This window comes from Cupressus sempervirens, chromosome 5, assembly GCF_028749045.1.
Source record: "Cupressus sempervirens isolate cs-2001-9-10 chromosome 5, ASM2874904v1, whole genome shotgun sequence".
In the NCBI taxonomy this organism is placed as follows: Eukaryota; Viridiplantae; Streptophyta; class Pinopsida; order Cupressales; family Cupressaceae; genus Cupressus; species Cupressus sempervirens.
In genome coordinates, this window is record NC_143122.1 from 936,897,944 (window position 1) to 936,911,893 (window position 13,950).

The 13,950-nt window shown below is 37.3% G+C and overlaps 1 protein-coding gene across 1 annotated transcript in view; it reads left to right on the top strand.

Annotated features, from left to right (window-relative positions):
* LOC149559029 (small RNA degrading nuclease 1-like) overlaps positions 1 to 13,950 on the top strand; it is a 139,089-nt gene that overhangs the window by 68,036 nt on the left and 57,103 nt on the right. The window contains exons 5-8 of the mRNA XM_089832987.1: positions 1,549 to 1,689; positions 1,823 to 1,939; positions 2,016 to 2,085; positions 2,317 to 2,417. Coding sequence (XP_089689113.1) covers positions 1,549 to 1,689; positions 1,823 to 1,939; positions 2,016 to 2,085; positions 2,317 to 2,417 — 429 coding nt within the window. The remainder of the gene's footprint in view (positions 1 to 1,548; positions 1,690 to 1,822; positions 1,940 to 2,015; positions 2,086 to 2,316; positions 2,418 to 13,950) is intronic.

Here is a 13,950-nt window from a genome sequence, read left to right on the forward strand (position 1 = left end):
GTAGTATATTAATGTCGCCCCTTTATATTCATGCTTGTTTGAGTAGCCTTAGTATGCATGTATATATATACATGTATATATACATATATATATATATATATATATATGTATGTATGTATGTATATATATATATACATATATATATATATATATGTATGTATATATATATACGCACACACACATGTATATATATATACATGTATATATATATATATATATATATATATATATATATGCGCATGTGTGTGTGTTTGTGTATACATACGTACACATTTTATACCCACACAAGTATGAGTATAGACACGATATTATTATACTAAGACATGATAGCATAACAAGGACTCAACCATATCATGAAGGTATTAATTTTTATTTGAGTTTTATAATGTTTTTAATTTAGCTCATGGTCATCCTTTGTACTTTCTTGCTTGTCTAGCCGTTTTATCCTTGGTCCAAGTGGTTAGATTACATACCTGATGGTTAATAGTGGATTTGGGTGTCCCCTTCCTAACTATCATTTTGGCAACACTTCCCCCCTTCATCGTGCTCCTGCAAAATGGAAATGGTTATGGGTAATAACATATTTTCATAATTTGAAATAATAATAAAATATCACATAAACATTTCCAATTTCTAAGATATTCATTTTTCAATTCTCATCATAATGGCTAACAAACATGTCACAAGAAACAATAACTAATAACCGAAATTCCATTTCACAAGAATCAAAATATCTCAACAACTTCACTGATAGATCAATTTCACGTGAACAATTATTTCAACAACTTTACCCAACAACTAACTTTACATGAATTTCCAACAGCTAAAATTATTCTCAATGTAGCAAAATTTGGGTTGTACCATCTATTGTAATTCAACTGTTAAACATCACTAAACATTTTGAAACGTTGAAATTCAAAGAACAATTATAACATCTTTTACATTGAACATTGACTGTTAACTGCAGAACACTGAAATCTAAAATTAAGTGAACACTGAAATTTAAATATGAAATTGTAAATACAAAGATCTTTATTTTATTATGTTATGAACAATCATGAAAATATAAATATTTGCTTCCACTTCCTTACTATCCACTCTCACCCACAAAACAATTTTTTTACTTCCAATTATTAAAGAAACATTGATGTGGATGGCATTAAGTTGTTCTTTGAATGCCTTAAGTAGATTAGGGACGTTCCTGTACATGTGGCAAAAACAATTTTTTTGGGTGATGGTTTTTATAAATCATTAGAATCCTCCCCATTGTCTTTCTGCAAGGTAGTTCACATGCATTATGATTGAAATGTTGAGTTGCAAAATAACAATGTCAGAAAATCTAGGCTCAGCCAATCGTATTCCATGTCAGGAGACAACTTCATAGTATAGTATTAAATGTTGAAACCTAAAATTATCTTGCATTCCTGTATTGACTGCTGTGTTGCTTATTTATTCAAATATTGAACAAGTCAGTTCTCAAGCTTTTGGAACATGTTATTGGTGTCTTCATTTTGAAATTGTTATAAACATCATTATGAATTATTTCAGGGATGGTTGACAACAAAATTGGGGAAATTACCTGAGGCAAGCAGTGCAGAAACAATGATAGCTATTGACTGTGAAATGGTTCAATGTGAAGATGGGACAAAGGAAGTTGTGCAAGTTTGTGTAGTAAACGAGAATTTAGAGGTAATAGATATAAAAATCTTGTTGGTAGCTTTGAGCTTATTTTTATTTTTATTCTTAATGCAAGTTGCAAGGTTCTTTGATGAAAATTTCATTTTCTTGCACCTTTTCCTGACCGTCAGGTTTTCATTTGCAGACATTGGTTGATAGTTTTGTGAAACCTTCAAAGCATGTGGTGGATTATATGACATCAATAACTGGAGTTATTGCTGAAGATCTTAATGATGTGACTTGCAGTTTACAAGATATACAGGTAATAGACTTGATAAGTTATTTGGAGTTGTAATTCTGTCATTTGAACATTTGATTAACACAACTGTATGCTGCAGAAAACACTTAAGAGATTAATCAAGGAGGACATGATATTGGTTGGTCACAGTTTATATAATGACCTACAAGGTATGCTATCTCAGTGATAACCAGACAAAGGTGATAAATTATTTGTTATATTACAATAAGGCTTAGATAAACTCTTGTTTGAATGGTGAGAAAGGGTTGATACCATTGGTATGAACAGAATTTTATTTAGGGGGCTTCTTTATCACTGCTATGGTGTGACTAATCTCTGTTGGTATACTTGTTTGTTAAAATATTGCCTTGTATACTAATAATAGCTTTTGTCTTATACAGCATTGAGAATAGACCATGCAAGAGTCATAGACACAGCATTCATATTTCGGTACCAGAATAAGCCTACTTGTTACAGCCCTAGTTTGAGTAAACTTTGTAAGGTAAATCCAAATGAATTTCATTTTGTTCAATTCTTACCCATACATTTCTGTGCCATGTTATAAAGCAGAAAACTATAAATACGATTAGGCAGCCTGTATTTAGGCCATCAATATCCAATGTGCAACATCTAAGAGAAAAAATGAGGATAGATGGAAGGAATAGGCTGAATTGCTTTCAGTAGAGATACTTTATGTGAAGCAGAGTAGGGTCAATTTATATATGTTTCGATTATTTTTAAAAATATTTGTAGATTTAATTGAAGGTCTCATATCAGTGGCCAATGAATTACAATCTCACTGAAGAATTTATGAATTTCAATAAACTTTTATTTAGTTTTAAGCTGGTCCAGAAAAATACATGTAAGATTTCTGCAAGACTCGAGCCAAACTTATTGGTAACTTGCGATCAGTATACAAAACTCTTGCTGGCCGGTCTGCACTACAGTCCATCAGCTTCAATATTGACTTTTATGAAGCCTTATGATTTTCTTGAACTGTCTGGGGCAACACTGGACACCCAACATTAGATTCTCTCTACACTGGGAGAGATCATTATATCACTGAAAGAGATAGTCACAATATTTTGATAAAAAAATTTAAATCAAATTAAAATATTCCAAGTTAAGACTTCATCTACTTTGTTTTATAAAACTAATGAGATGGTCTAAATTAAAATAAACATAAACAATATTTAGAGCCTGATGAAATTGGTCACAAATGCTCTACCAGAGAGAGATCATTATATCATCGAAAAATATAGTCACCATATGTTGATAAAAAGAGCTTAAAATAAATTAATAAAATTTGAAGTTAAAAGTTCATCTACTTGCTTTAAAATTAAAGTATATGGTCTGAAAAAAAATAAAATTTTAAGGTATAAAATTATAGTAAATGAAATATAAAATATTAAGTTTTCAAAAACTAACCTTCAACACTGTCATGGACATATGGTATTACTTACAACTATTTGAATTTCATTAGCCTTAATGTGGAGTTTTGTTTTCCACTTTATATCTGTGCCATGCTTTTGCAATATTGAGTTGAGTGAGTAAACAGCACATGGTCTCCAATCCGTGTTTGTATCTTGCCTCAAATAAAAACCTCATTGCACTTCTTTTTGCCCATTACTATTACTTCAACAACATTTTGAGGCCCCACCTTCTCATTAAATTCTTTGAGGATGTTGGTGAAGTCTACATCTTTCACCTTATCACAGTCAGTTACCCCTTTGATGCACACTACTGAGACATCAACATAAAGGCATTTTTCGCACAATCTTTTCATCCATCAAAACCATAGTTGAAAAAATCGCCAGAAAAAAACTTCCCAAGGCCTTTAAAAAACTATGCAAAATCCTAGCAACTCAAATAATTTGCTTAATTCAATTAGAATTTCCCTTTTTCTGCAAAATTCAATAAGGAGATGCATCTAAAGAGTGAAATGAGTACACAAAACAATCAAGCCCAATCTAAATATATTTGATTATTTGTAAATGCAGATTGGGTGCAAAATGGCATCCTCATGTGGATTGTTGATGGTTGGATGCCTGATAGTCTGAAGAAATATTAAAATAGCAAGCTGTTTTTGTAAAAATATAAGTAAATTTAACACCAAAACAGTTTACTATCGTCATCTTGCCAGCTGTAGTAAAATCTGAAGGAGAGGTTGAGGGTCCAGTCCTAGGAGTTCGCTTTGGGTATGCCTCCTTGTTTGGTGTGACTGGCCATAGCTTGACCTCCATCTTGGATCTAGATGTTGCCAGCATTGACAATGACTCATCATTATCCTCAAGCTCCTCACCCTGTACACCATCCAGTGCGAATCCAAATCCAACCCCCTCCTTAATAGTTTGCCTCTCCAAATCATAGATCTGATCCTCTGTAATCAATGGATTTTTCTCATGTGATGTTCAATCACTTTAAAGATCTACATCATCAAAATCGATTGGACTAGTTGGTGTTTCCTCTACCTTCTTTTTGTGTAACCTAAGATTATCATGCATAAATACAAGGTCATCGAGGCAATTCTGAGTTAATTTGTTCCTCTTCTTCATGTGGAAGGTCTCAAATGAGCTCCGATTGCATCCCAAGCCTCAAAGCAATGATACGGAACTCACTTTTTGGCAAATTGGGTTGTTTATTATGCCATGGCCGAGTTTTTCATGAAAAATCACCAAGTTTTTTTTACAAACTCTCTAAATACTTGTTGAATTAATGGCATAAATACTTGCTGAGCATAGAAACTTGCAAGTTTTTCACTACTCGATGAGTATTTCATATATGATCAAAACAATTGAACCCATGTTTTAGCAAAAGGATCCCAAAGGAGCTATAATGAAATATCTTCATATTTTATTTCCTTCACCAATAATTTCATGTTTACCTTTTCATAACTAAATCATGTATGCCCTTTAGGGGCCTTCCCCCCCACTTAATATTTCCTACTAGAATGGTGAGTTGATGGGGGGTAAAAGGAAGTCCATTGGCATAAGTACAATGACCTTTTTACAGTCAATATGTGTATGCTTTTAGGGACCTCATCTATACTACTATGGTGATTAATTAGATTGAATAGAAGCTTAGATTGTCCCTTACACTATTTTGAAATACCCTTTGTAAAAGATGTGCATCTTTTGTAGGAAAAAGAAGGCTACCATTGTCTTCTTTTGAAGTTTGCATCTCTAGAATGGATCCTATTAGTTTTTCATTTTTGTAGATATTGCTTGGTAGTTTATAATGCCCCCATTTTTTGGTTCTCTTGTAGTACAACTCATATTGACTTTTAGGTTGGCACAACAAGGTCAGACGGGCATTTCGATGTCAGCCATGTGTTTAGACAAATTAATGGAAATGAACGACACTTATTAGAATAAGTTTTGACAATTTGTTCTCGACTTAGTTTTTACTAAGTATGATTTTGGACACTTATTAATTAGTTGGTAGTGTTGGCTGAGTTACTATTTTAATTATTGCTATTTAAGAAGTTACTATTTATAGTAACCACTATTTTTGACAATTAGTTTTAGGTTTGGTCTCCCCACAACATTAATATGTAGTATCTCTAGTTTCAAGCTTTGCATAGTTATGACTATTTTAGTAAGTGTTATTTTTAACACTTTTTCTTGGCTTCCATTCTCCTTTAGCTGAATGCAATACTTTCCTATTTTGGTCTTGGTGAGTTCTAATGTTTTAAAAGAGATATTTCACTTTTATCAAAGTGCATAATAAATTTATTTTATAACTTAAGTGAGGATAATGCGTTCACAAGATATCCCCTTGATCATCACGTAATGAAGTGTGGACTTTAAGTTGTTTTAAAATGAAAGAAATGAACTTCTTTAAGGGGAAGCCAATATATGGAGCTATTGTAATATTATAAGATATTACTATTTTATTGCCTCCAAAGTGGATGTCAAGGTTGAAGGGAAATAAAGGTCAATGTTCTATTTTGAGAGCTCTACGAAAAGCAATTTTGGAGAGAAGAATTGATATTTGAGCTCTCATTTAGTTATGCTTGATTTAAAAACTTAATGAAGTATTAGTGACCACCACTAAAGAGTCTCGAAGAGTTACGAGGCATCTTTCATTTATGGAGATACTATAAAGTTATAAACAATTTATAAATGGGTTAAGAAGTGGAGCTTTTAGATGGATAGATGGGGCTGAACAAGTTTTTGATAAACTCAAGAAAGTGATGAGATCTTGCCCAATCTTTGCATTACAAGATTTATGCAGCCATTTGTATTGGAGTGTGCTGCATTTGGTGAGGGCATTAGAGCCGTGTTGATGTGGAACAAGCATCCCATTGCTTATGAGAGTTGGAAGCTTAGGGATGCAAAGAGACTTTACTCCATATATGACACGATGCTTGCTATCATGCATGCATTGGCGAAGCTCCAATCGTATCTAGTAGGGGGTGTATATGAGCAATGTTAGTATGCTAATAGAAACCAAATTTAAATAAAGCTTCTACAAACTAAACAAAATTCATAAACTTCAAGATAGACTAAGATGAACTCTCAATTGAGAATATGAGCCATTAATGGGCTCTCTCAATGAGAAGCTCTTTTGTTGAGTAGCTTTGTCTAAATAGATAGGATGTATGCTCAAGCTTATTCTTCAAAAAGGGCTTCAAATGGAGTTGGAATTTGGATGTGAATGTATGGTTTGGATGTAAAATGGCTTCTCAAAATGGCATTATGACTTTACTTCATGGATTGTGTTATTTTGCAAAGGGGAAGGATCCAATTTATAGGCAAGAGGCTTGAGGGTTTGAGGGCTAAGATGCAAGGATGGGAAAAGGCTTATGGAGGGCTCAGATTGCATGAGAGGAGAGCACATGGATTGTGCTTCTTTATAGCCAATCAAGGAGTGACACATGTCACATGGTGAGAGGATGGAGGAAAGGGGAAGGATGAGTCAACAAAGGAGGCTCAAGGGATAAAATCTTCATAAAGACCCTCATAATGACTTGTAAGAGCAATAAAAGGGCTTGTAAGAGTCATTTATGACCTAGTGGACTTCATAAAATTTTATGGTTGAGATATTTTGAGGGTGATGAGAGCAATTTCGACTTGGACTTGATTAGGAAGGTTTTAAGCTTGTTTAGGCTTGTGCAAATGATTAGAGGATGGATTAGGATGGTTTAAGATTAGCTTAGGGATAGGCAAGTGGATGGCATTTAATGAGGGTGGGTGAAGGAGGAGATATTTGTTAACTTTGGCTTGGGTTAGTAAGTTTTAACCCATGTTTAGGGAATGTGACAAGGTTAGGAGGAGATTAGGATTAGGTTTAAAGACATCTTCTAGAAGAGTCTAGATTTTGGATGAGGATAAAGACTTTCTAGAATAGTCTAGAATTACCTAGGATGAGGATGAAGACTTTCTAGAAGAGTCTAGAACTTCTTAGGATGAGGATAAATTAGATTTTTAGGAAATAAATAAAGTTTTATTTATTTCAAGGGTTTGGGTTGAGGAGATATTTATTAAAACTTTTTTTAATAAACATGAGGATTAATATTTAATCTTAATTAAATATTTTGAGTTGGGATTAGGGGTAGGAAATGATGGGATTAACCTTTAATCAAAATTAAAGAAGGATTAGAAGATTTTGGAAGAGGTTATTGGTCATAAGGAAATTGGCCAAGTTTTGGGCAAAAAATTTTTTTTTAATTTATTTTAGGATTTTTGGTCAATTTATTAATTAAATAATTAATAAATAAGGAAATAATGTTTAAATAAGATTTAAACATTTTTAGGAGGGATTCCTTAATTAAATATTTTTAATTAAGATAAAGGGATTTAATGGCATAAAAATTAATTAATTAATTAATTAAATAATTAATTAATAAATGATGATGTCATCAGGACTTTTTCAGAAAATAAAAATACTTTATTTTTTAAAGGTTTTTAGGTGTCTACATTTTGCCCCTCTTTGATGTGATGCCGCAAGTGGCATGGCATCAAAGATAAGAAAATAAGATGCCCAAGGCTAGAGCAGAAAAGGAGAGAATGGACTGCAAGATGCCCCTTCAAGAAGGCGGCGGGGAGAGAAAGTGAGGCTCGACGACTTCTTGAAAAGTACAAGAAATTGAGATGAGCTAAGACACAGGTTTGGCAAAGAGAAGGGGCTGAATTAGCTCAAACTCTCACTATGGGAGAATGATAAAGGGAGAATCAGAGGCACAAGAGGAAGCAAGCTTAAGATCTCAGGGATTGCAGAGGATGAAGGAGCGGAGCGCTATAAAAGGAATCCAGGATGGGGAGATGGATGAGGGGATTATAAAGCAGATGCACCAAAAATGTATATGAGCAATGTTAGTATGCTAATAGAAACCAAATTTAAATAAAGCTTCTACAAAGTAAACAAAATTCATAAACTTCAAGATAGACTAAGATGAACTCTCAATTGAGAATATGAGCCATTAATGGGCTCTCTCAATGAGAAGCTCTCTTGTTGAGTAGCTTTGTCTAAATAGATAAGATGTATGCTCAAGCTTATTCTTCAAAAAGGGCTTCAAATGGAGTTAGAATTTGGATGTGAGTGAATGGTTTGGATGTAAAATGGCTTCTCAAAATGGCATTATAACTTTACTTCATGGATTGTGTTATTTTGTAAAGGGGAAGGATCCAATTTATAGGCAAGAGGCTTGAGGGATTGAGGGCTAAAATGCAAGGATAGGAAAAAGCTTATGGAAGGCTCAGATTGCATGAGAGGAGAGCACATGGATTGTGCTTCTTTATAGCCAATCAAGGAGTGACACATGTCACATGGTGAGAGGATGGAGGAAAGGGGAAGGATGAGTCAACAAAGGAGGCTCAAGAGATAAAATCTTCATAAAGACCCTCATAATGACTTGTAAGAGCAATAAAAGGGCTTGTAAGAGTCATTTATGACCTAGTGGACTTCATAAAGTTTTATGGTTGAGATATTTTGAGGGTGATGAGAGCAATTTCGACTTGGACTTGATTAGGAAGGTTCTAAGCTTGCTTAGGCTTGTGCAAATGATTAGAGGATGGATTGCAAGATGCCCCCTCAAGAAGGCGGCGGGGAGAGAAAGTGAGGCTCGACGACTTCTTGAAAAGTACAAGAAATTGAGATGAGCTAAGACACAGGTTTGGCAAAGAGAAGGGGCTGAATTAGCTCAAACTCTCACTATGGGAGAATGATAAAGGGAGAATCAGAGGCACAAGAGGAAGCAAGCTTAAGATCTCAGGGATTGCAGAGGATGAAGGAGTGGAGCGCTATAAAAAAGAATCCAAGATAGGGAGATGGATGAGGGGATTATAAAGCTGATGCAACAGGATTTCAAAGAGTTAGATTGGCGGAAGATGGGTTTCGGAGATCCCTAGGACTAGGATTGTGGATCTCGAAAGATGAGGCTTGGTGGGTTGATTTGGATTGGTGGATCCCTAAGACTAGGATTGTGGATCCTTAAAGCTAAGAGTGATGAGTGATTCAAAGAGATACTAATGCATCAGCTGGGGTAGGAGAGACGGATGCTGGATATGGATGGGGGATAATGGAGATGAAGGAAAACCATTGAAGCTTTTTGAGCGGGGGGATACTTCAAAGAGAAGTACCACCATGTAGTTGAGCACTAGATTTGCTATAGGACTATTGGTTAATTGCCAAGGTTACCAAGAACATCAAGGCCTTTTCACCAACCGTCCAAAGGACTGACAAACTAACCCAAAACAAACACACAAGGATTGACCCAGCATCACACATGAATCCTAGAGGAAGCAGCGTGGAAACGACACTAGAGAACCCACAAGCAAAAAAGAAAAACAAACGAAAGACTTGATCAAGACCTTACGCTCTAATTGCCCCATTCGCAGCATACCATGATATGGAAGATCGTGGCAACCTTGAGGAGGGAACAAGGAGATTGCTTGGAAAAGATACTTCAAGACCCAAAAGGGAAGATCCCAAATCAAAAGAAAGTGAAAATCCAAAAGAGAGTCGTTTGCCAATGAGATGGGTAGGACAAGGTACTAACGGACCAAGATCAGACATGAGGAAAGCTATATCCTGCAAGGACCTATCGGAGAGCACCAAAGCTGGTGGATTTGGATGAGTGATGCGTCTGGCAAGCTGAACTAAGAAAGATAACACTTTGGTGACAGGAAATCTAGCTAAAGGATGCGTTGGAATAGCTAACCAAGATGTGTGATGGGTGCAAGATGCTGATCAAGGACGAACTGACACGAACGCCGGATAGATACAATGGTACTAAGCTAAAGAGGATGTACAAGCTGACAGACCAAGATATTTACAAGTGAGCTAATCAAGATATGGTACAAGCTAACGGACCAAGATAGTTACAAGCAGGCAAAAGCTCAGGATGATAGGATAGCGGGATGGTTCGATGTTGTGCAAGATGCGAAAGCTAAGGGTGGGGTGATAGCGAAAGATATGGATTTGGCAGGATGCGTCCAATGATGATGAGAGATTTTGTGACCAAGGATAGCTAGAGGAGCAAGATGAGATGGCTGGATAGGATGGTAGATAGCTAGGATTATGATGGATATAAAGAGATGACATTGGGTTTGCATGAGGATAGCCTAGAGCTAGATACCAATGACAAGGGAGGATGGACAAGACAAGATCTCCAAGGAATATAGTGCCCCCAATCAGAATATAACATGCAGAAGGAGGTCTTATAATGGATGTGATAGGATTGAAGCTAGGATGGAAAAAGCTTCAGGGGCTAGGGAGATGGATGATAGCTGAGATGATTGGTTGAAGCTGCATAAGATTAGTGGATGGTGTGAGATGGAAGCTGGAGGATGGAGGATAGGTGGATAGATTGGAAGATGGAGGTGGATGTCAAGAGATGACCAAAAGCATGAGGGTGATAGGCTAAGCTGGGGATGGCAGGATTGCGCATGACGCTTGTTTGCCAAGTTTTCATCATGGTACTTGTCCAAGGTGCTTGAATTGCCAAGTTTTCACCAGTGGACGCTTTATTTTTCTTTTCTTTTTTTGACTTTTTGACTTTGGACTTAGCTGGAATGATTTTGGCTTTCTTCAGCTATTTTGGCTTTTTTGGGATTTTTCACTGGCTGTTGGAATGTTCAATTTTGTTGCTAGCTGTTGGTACACCGGATGTGTGATTTATGCAATAGATCGGATTAGATGGGATTGATGGTAGGAGATGGAGGGATGAAAATGCTGGAAAGGAGCATGAGATGGGGATGCTTGCAAGAGAAACATTGGCACATGTTGGGACGGGTGTGAAAAGAGCGTATTGGGGATAGATGGTAGATGCGGGCATGATGGAGGATTTGTGGAAGCGTGCTTGGGGATATAGGCACCCAAGATGGAGTTAGGAGATGGGGGACATGAGTCACTAGATGGGGGATTAGCAATGGTGGATGCCATTATGCATTGGGTTTCAACTTTTTTCTTGGGGATCCACATGGTTTTGGATTTTCTTTTCATAGGCTTTTGCATTGTTTTGCATTCTTTGATTGGATTTTGCCTTTTTGGAGTATGTCTTTTAGAATAGACATATGATTGCCTAGGATGTGGATTTTTAGCTTTATGCATTTTGAAGTTGGCATTCACATTGCTGTGGTAAGCTTTGGAAAGATGGTTAGGAGAAGCTTTGTGAGATGGAGAGGATATGAAAGAGCATGTAGGGGGATGATGATGGATGATGTGCCCTGATATGTGCCTTTGTTGATCTTGCATAGAAATGGATAGAATAGGATTTTTATGATGGCTAATAGGAGGATGGAGGATGGTAGATTTTGGGACATAGGGACCCAAAATGGATTTAGCGGATGAAGGGGGGATATGGTAGGTTGTTTTGGGTTGTAAAGATGGTGGAGGGGGGATGACATAAGATTTCTTGAAGGAGTGATGGGAGGCTGGCATGGTGGGCTTGGAGATAGGCTTGGTTTGGGGGTGTGGTGTACCAACACCTTTAGATGGTGAGCCTTTGGATACATATCCAAGACCATGAGATCCTAGATTTTTTTGTGCAATAATAGGCTCTCTGATTCCTTGCTCTTGTGGTCCTAAACCTTGACCTTGATAATGCCATCGATTGAGCATTTGAACAAGCTGAGGAAACTTTTTGTTTGCAGAAAATGGTAGAAGTGATTTATTAGGTGTATTGCAATGGGGAGATACTGTTCTTAATTCTTCTGCTGAGAGAGGGCCACCGTGGATGAATGTAAGTGAACCAAGAGGGTAGATTATAGATGGTGGAATAGCTTGGATAGGTGGTAAGATGGAAGCATGGAGCGGGGGAGATGGAAGGATAGGATCTTGATGTAGCTGGTGGGATGACAAGATATCTTGTAGTGGAGGAGATATGGCTTGAGGTTTTGGAGATGGAGGAGATGGTGATTGCACTATGGATGGAAGACATGGTATGATGATATCTTCATTTATGCTTTGGGGGATGTCAACATGCTTTTGGGCAGGATCTTGATAGGATTGGTTTGGAGTGGATGGTGCGATAGGAGGTGAAGGGATGGATTCTTCAAAGGCAGCGGATGGATAGATGGGAGATTCAGTAGTGGAGATGGGTGAGTAGAAGATGGATGCATAAGGGTCATTACGAGAGATTTGGGAAATGCTTGGAGGCGATGTGGATAGGATTTGGAGGGATTTGATAGGTGGTGGGATTTTGATGCTTGCAGGAAGTGGAAGGATTTTAAGCAATTTGATGGATGGTATGGGGATGATAGCTATGGGAGATGGAGGTGATATTATAGATGGGGAAGCTTCATCACTGACTACTTCACATGGTTGGATTAGATGACATGGCTTATCGACTGTTGGAGGAACCTTTTCTTGTATTTCCTCTAGGAGATTCCTTGGAGACTCGTGTGTCGAAGGTGGAGGTGGATTGACAGGAATAGCTAGTGTGATGGGGGTGGAAGATTGGAAGCTTGGTTGATGGGGTGATGGAGAGGAAGTTGGAATATCAGATGGCATGACTAGATAGTTTGGAATAACTCTTGGATTTTTGGGGATGCTTGGGGGAATGTTTTTAAGGCTTTCAATATACCCGTCATAGTCAACAAGATTTTCATCATCATTGGAATAGGAGGTGGCGGGAGCAAGGACAATGCGACTAAACACATCATGATAGGATTGGTACTTCATGCTTTGATGATGAGTTTGATGGGGATGGGGTCTTGCGTATGGATGAACACGGAAGCTCATGGTTGGATTTGGGTTAAGCACAGATTTTGGATTGGCTGATGAAAGATTTCCTAGGGAGAGTCAAAGTTGCATGACAGACCTAAGGAGGATTGGCTAGAGATTTTTGGCTGTCTTGTGGGTGGAAGACTTCAAGGGTATGCTATCAAAAAGTGAGAGTTTTGCTTTCCTATGTGCTGGATTTGGTGGTGGCTGTGTCAACTTGAGGATAGACTAATGATCCTATGGGCATGACACGAGATTGACCACTTGTGGATCCCAACCTTTAGCTCAAGGTGATGAGGGATGCAAGTGACAAAGCTAGATTACCCTAGACAATGCTCTGTCAGAGGGATAACCTTGGTGAGATTGGTTGATTGGTAGGATTGATTGGATAGCAAACTCTGGCAGAGTAACCACAACTCTTTAAAGGCTTGGGTGATTTTGGATTGGGTTGCTAGCTGGCTGGGGGGATGATTTGGATGGACTTTGGATTTGGGATTGTTCTAAGACAAAGAACCAGATAGATTCAGTTGCAACGGGGGAGCTTGGATGATTTTCTGATAAGGCAGTGACTACGCTAAGTATGCCTTGAGCTGGGAGATTTCTGCTTTTCTGGGATTTTGACCAAAGTTGGCAAACATTCATTCAAAAGCTATGAATAAACAAGCAGACAAAATTTTGGAGCAAGCACATCAAACACACCAACATCCTAGGAAGCTTTCTACAAGGATGAAATTTGGTTTAGCTAGGGAGTCCTCGATATATGCAAGGTACGTGAGGCCCAAATCCGTAGATGAAACCAAAAAGATGTCACACAGCCGAGAGGAGCGGTAACCCACGTCTCCTCTTTCACTTCTCAAGGGTATAAA